At 33.8% G+C, this 6,406-nt stretch overlaps 1 protein-coding gene across 1 annotated transcript; it reads left to right on the top strand.

The window, feature by feature from the left end:
- Positions 1-3,583: 3,583 nt before the first annotated feature.
- LOC148604130 (uncharacterized) lies at positions 3,584-5,119 on the top strand. The gene has a single exon (XM_088550697.1). It carries the CDS (start codon positions 3,696-3,698, stop codon positions 5,064-5,066), a length of 1,371 nt encoding a protein of 456 aa, XP_088406823.1. The 5' UTR covers positions 3,584-3,695; the 3' UTR covers positions 5,067-5,119.
- The last annotated feature ends 1,287 nt before the right edge of the window (positions 5,120-6,406 follow it).

Raw genomic sequence — 6,406 nt, 5'->3', positions numbered from 1 at the left:
GAAACAAAACCTCTTGATCGCATTGGTAAAACAGCTTTTTTGTTCAGACATGAACAAGAAATAAAGAAATAGTTTTCGTTAATCTAAATGTTTAAACCAATACGCATAATATTTGTTTCTCATTTTTGTCAACTTTTGATAATTTAGACAAATGAACAAAACTAATATATTTTTCAGGGTGTTTGGTAATATGTTAAGAAATGTCCCATTTGTAGGTTGTTTTATAATACGTTCTCATCATATGTTAATAGTAAAATTATTGGTTACCATTTTTACCGACAAAACGGAAAATAGAAAATTAAATATTGATTCCATTCGCGTTTTATCTTGAATGTTATTTGGCTTATGAATCAGGCATCAATGAATTTTTTTTATTGCATTTGGATCAATTATTAGGTGGTGCAATTAAAAGACTCAGTTTTGCGATTTATTTCTATTTATAAGATATCTCAAGTTACACTTCTTCGCGGCTGTTTCTTAATTTTCAGTTTTACCACGACACTTTTTACTCTCGTAGAGGCATCAATTTAACGTGGATCCTGAAAAATTCGAAAGATTTCTGGTAACCTATTATCGGAGTATGATAGCATCACTGACTGATCTATTCCTTTACCGTTATTAGGCCGATTGTATAGCCGATTTTATCTAAAAGAAGGAACATCGTTTAGTCATATCTTTCATCTCAGTTTCCTAAGACGTTGCGTAAGTTGTTGGTGTCACATTCGATTGAACCGCGGCTGGTTACGAAAACCGAAATATTGCTATTATAATGTGGAGTTATCAAAGGCAATATAGATATTAAAATGTTCGAAAATGGTTGCTGTTTTAGGATTACAATCATAAATCTTTGAAAGATGCCGTTAATTGTGGATGTAAAGCATTATTCGATCACAAGAACGTCCATGTTCATATGTGGACGGGTAACGTTAAGAAATGCTTGCTTCCCATTTCACCAATATATCTAAGTTTTTTCTCGGCGTATTTTGATAAAACAAACTTTTTTGGAAAGATCAGTTTGTGCTGCAGACGATGTCATATTTTTCATGACGTAATGATAAGATCAAAGCGTATTACAATATCACAATTATCTCCCCTTTGATGTGGACTGTAAAAATGGACAAAAACCGATTCGAAGACAAAATGTTAGACATCTTTTTTAAAGTTATGCGAACAGTTTTTCGTCGTATAATAAAAACGGTATTTCGCTCTCAAATTTTCTCAAAGAGGGAGATTTGCCAAGGTTTTGTTTTCTCGTAATGTTTAGCAATTTTTTATCTTTGGCAACAGACCTTATAAAATTTCGAAACGAGTACATGTATTCGGAAATATCAACATACATCTACATTAGAGATGTAAAACCAAATAGGAAAGATTCACTTTATACGCTTTTACAATATGATTTCCGGGGGGAGGGGGGTGCTACTTTATTTTTTTTGCTTGTAGGTTTGTTGGCTTTCTGTTTTAGTGAGGGTGTTTTACTTTTTTCGCATCACGAAATTTGTTACATAATTCCTAACATTTTTCTCATAGGATAAAATTTCCTTCAAATCATTTTTAAGTAGTCGTCTTTGTAAAAATCATGCAAATCTGAAAAGTGTGATACACCCCAAAAAAGGCTACATATTTTTATTTTTGTAATTAAGTTGTTTTATGGGTCTATACTATGAAATGTGTAATTATTCATTCAAATCTGCCTGCTCTTAGGAGATAATCGACATTGAAAATGCAATAGATTCTATTGTATTTGAGCGTGATTTACAGAGTTATCTCCTTAATTTTGAAATCTACAGTGCATTCTATATAATTTTTATCTCCTAAGAGCACGGGTTATATGAAAAACACATGTTAATATCCGTTGACTATGATATTTCAAACAAAATATCAAAAATAAAAATATGTAGGCTTTTTACCCATGAATCCCATTTTGCATGATTCTTAGCTGGAGTGCTACTTAAATGGTTGATGCCAAACTATTGACCATATCAGGATATAATCTGATCACTTCAATTGACCAAAACGTACGAAAAATTAATATCGAATCAGATAATTAAATGATAAAACATGTCGTGTATGTTATTTTATGTAAAAAAATAATTAAGCACACTTCTTTTTACATGTAACAATTATAGAACGATGTTCGTCGCAATACAAAAAAGACGTCAAATCTTACCGATTTCGACGTTACCAAAAATGACACCAACACCGTAAGCTACGTCTATATATATATAGATGACGTTGTATCGTTAAACAGTCCTAGATTCGGGAATTTTGTACATCGCATCTACCCCATAATACTTGAGATAAATTACACTACAGATACTATGAAGTCGGCCTTATATCTTGACTCTTACAGATCGACGGAAAGGGAACCCATGACCATAGTTAACGACAAACGCACCTCTTATTTCGTACCGTCAACTTTCCTTTCATTAGTGACAACATTCCTTCAGCTCTTGCGTATGTAATTTCCATATCAAAACTCGTACTTAATGTCAGAGCTTGTAGAAACTATACACATTTTTAATCGTGCGAGGTTTCCTACAGTTAGGCTTTTGAATCTTGGTTATGTTTCTATAGGATTAAAGTCATCACTACAGAAGTGTTACAGTCGTTATTATGAAATTATTGCCTCGTAATTGTGTATCCATCTGCACTATGACAACCGATTTGTTCACTGTTTCGAGCTTCTTGCGTCTACCCTGATATGACATTTTATGTATAACTCTGAGGTTTTTTTTTATAGAAAAACTGAGTACACTTACCCTACCAGTGCACCTGGTCCATGGTTTCAATCAATTTTTAGTGAAGTCCGAGTTGCTTATTTACTTTTGTTTCTATGTGCATGCTATTTTGGTTATTTCATGTTCTCTGTTGTGTATGTCTGTTTTCGTGGTGTAGTCGTTGTACTTGGGTTATATTGTTTTGATTACTATTCTAATCCTTTGTTCCCTTCATTTCCCTCTCATTAGCTAATAAACGTGGCTGCTATCTTTAATTATTAAACTAATCACTGCTATTGTAATTGACGGAGCAGATATTTTTAATGACAACAGTCAAGTTTTTTGCTGATGATTGATGCTGTTGAAATTGTTCAAGCATATCAAACTCATGCACAGCATAAACAAATTCATCAAATATTTATTGGTTCGCAGAATCTCCGCGGAATTCAATGGAAATACACGACACAATTCCATCTTATATAAAAATGCTGTATTTTGATTGGTTTTGGGCGAGGGTATTGTGAAAATGAAAGTTGCCCAATTGAGATATTAACACTTAAACTTAAAGCTAGGGAAAATTTCCCGCCAGAACGTTTACATTAGAACCGGTCAATAAATATTTCACGTTATATAGCAAACCCAAGGAAATGAATATAGGAAGTATCGTATGTATTTGAACAGTTTAAATTCATCGATTATCCTGAGATATGATGAAACACCCTCTGCCTGGTTTTTAGGCAGAACAATAGTTAAAACACAAAAATGATGCAACAAGAATTTTAAACTTTATTTGTCGTTTAACTTATTATTCAACTGCTTAAAATCGTATCCGTATTTGGGTATATTGGTATAATACATAAAGAGATTTATTATTTGTTAGTTCATGTGCATGCGCTGTTATATGCAATGAATAAGTTATGAGAGCTCGTTCATATTAGAGTTCCGAAGTCTGCATTAAATAACGATAGGTTCAAGATGTCTGAGCAGCAATGGTTGAAGAAACTCACTTTCATAGTGTTGTTTGCTAATCTGTTGTCATCGATCTATGGTATAGACGATAACGAGGCTCACGCCCAGATTTTGGAGCATTTGATGAGAGATTTTAGAGAAATTCGCCACACTAATCAGTATTGCGCCTTATTTGTGCCACCACCAAATTCAAGACGGGGACAAGTACAATACGTTCCCAGGCAACCCCACATTTCCCAAGGCCCATTGATCTCACCTGAATTTAATGTAAATGAAAGGATATATCCCCAGAACTATGCTGGTGTGACTGTGGACATAAATGGCGCCGTATACGGAACAATTTTGGGAAGGAGACGCGGAGTTACTGTTCACACGGAAGATATGGCCTTAAACCTAGTGTACCCTTCTTTGCAGAACTGGTACATATCTCAATACGGAAGCAGGAATGTAAGAGATATATATATGTATACATACTTTCTACCATGTAATAGATGTTATCAAATAATCCAGCAATTTGTTAATAATAATACAGGAGTTCGATTATACGTTGGATACACCCAGTTAATCGGTGGTATGAGAGAAAATAACGCCCAGGATGAAGCTGCAACAAGACAAAGACGAAATGACATTCAAAATTTCTTGAATGCTAACAGAGGCGCATTACTTCAGGTTCAGAACAACGGACAATGCCACCAACCCGGTTATAATCGTATTAGAAGAGATTCTTCCGACATATGCAGAACTACTGACGAATTGTTCATTATTGCAATGGACTTTCAGAATGGCAAAGCTCAACTGTGGTTCAATGACATAAATTCTGATTATAATGGATGGGTTGAGCTGGTAGATATAAACAACAAGCGCGTGACTTGGGAATGGACATGGGGGAAAACGACAGGAAAGAAAACTTTTAATGCCTACATTGAAAATGGAATGCATGTTCGTTACTGGAAAAACAATCACGTCGTTCGTACATCTTATAATTGGGACGACTGTGGATTGGGTTATGTCTATTTGAAAAATCTTCCATATTATGAAGATAAACCTTCGTGTTTTGCTCAGATCAAACTTACTATGAAAGACGGTTATGTAGCCGTATATTTAAAGAATTTCTTTTTCTACACTCCAAATTCATATGACTATGTTACCATACAATCTGTTGATCAGATTGGCACTGAGTTATATCAAACTTGGCAGTGGGTTTCAAAGTTTTATATAAATGCAAGGGATAGATATTACACATTTTCCTTAAGTGGTTTGGAGAAAGGCTATAGAGCAAAATATGTTTTCTATGACGGCACGAGATACCGTCAAGAAGGTATCTATGACAACGCCTCCCCAATATGGACTCCAGGTGAATGTCAAGGTGACAGTTAAGTATAGATTCAGTAGTAAATATGTGTTACAAATAAAGTTTATTTCAAAGGCAACGTCTATGTATTTCAAGATACCTCGTCTTCAATCAAATGTATATGTAGTTTATATTTGTAAACAGTTGACAACTGGTCTTATTGCTTCTGAAAAAGTAGGCATTCATTGAAAAACAAATTTATACGCCAGTATTCTGCCTTCAACTGACCCCTGAAACCTGTTCAGCACAATAAAAATTGTACTATAACCTAAATATACACTCCCCCCAATAAAAAAAAACCAAACAAACAAAAAAGACCAAACAAACAAACAAAAATAAATAAATAAATAAATAAACAGAAACAACAGAACAAAAAAACAAAACAAAACAAAACAAAACAAAACAAAAGAAAAGAAAAAAAGCGAAAACAAAACAAAACAAAACAAAACGAAGCAAAAGCAAAAGCAAAAGGTCTACTAACACTTATTGTCGTACAAGCTCATCAAAATTCTTCCTATATGTTAAAATTTAATATAATAATTTCATTACTTATATGAAAGATCGTAACCATCAATTTCAGAAACTGTGTCAGGTTCAAGATCAATCTTGAAAAACACATTTTCCTCAGTATAAATTTTAATTATTCATCATCATCATTTGCGTGTCTCAAATAAAGACATAAATAAGAAAATATTGCACCTCTATGTCAAAAATACATGACGAAGCCAAAAAAGAGACTTTGTCTTCGAAATATCGATATAATTGCTTGAAATAACGAGGTATTGTATTATACCGATATATTACTTCCAAGTAATGAAATGAAAGATGATGGCATATCGGTACAACATCAAAGTAGGTGAAAAAAACATACATACATAGTAACAAAAGCAAATGAGCAGCTCGGACTCCACTAAAAATGGGAACATGGACCAGGTGCACCGGTAGGCTAAGCGTCCTCTGCCTTTCTAGAAACACCCGCCGAGTTGCTCATGAAAAGTCAAACCAATACTGACCACATGCATTCACAAGAATGTAAACCCTCATTGCTAACTGAAAGAATAAGATTAAAACCAACATATAAAGAATAGGCAAATCTAACAAAATTAGACAAGATAAACTAGAAAACACACCATGTGAAGAACTAACAAATTTTACTAGAAGAAAACACTCCGTCTCAACATAAGACACATCTATCACCATCTACGATTTTAAAAACTGTATCAAGACAACATTCAATAAAACGGTTCCCTTCCCCTTTTCCTTTTACTGGTAATATTCATATTTACCAGGAGATGTTGATATTCATAATGTACAAGGAAATGGTGATATTTACAATGGACCAGGAGATGGGTTTTCATACATTACG

Source organism: Perna viridis, chromosome 10 (assembly GCF_037379345.1).
Source record: "Perna viridis isolate PV_CMFRI_1.1 ecotype Kerala chromosome 10, ASM3737934v1, whole genome shotgun sequence".
Taxonomy (NCBI): Eukaryota; Metazoa; Mollusca; class Bivalvia; order Mytilida; family Mytilidae; genus Perna; species Perna viridis.
The sequence above is the reverse complement of the archived record's forward strand: the minus strand, read 5'-3'. Positions and strand labels throughout refer to the sequence as shown.

Bases quoted from the DNA above. Each gene is read 5' to 3' on its own strand.
- LOC148604130 (XM_088550697.1), top strand. From the start codon at position 3,696: ATGTCTGAGCAGCAATGGTTGAAGAAACTCACTTTCATAGTGTTGTTT.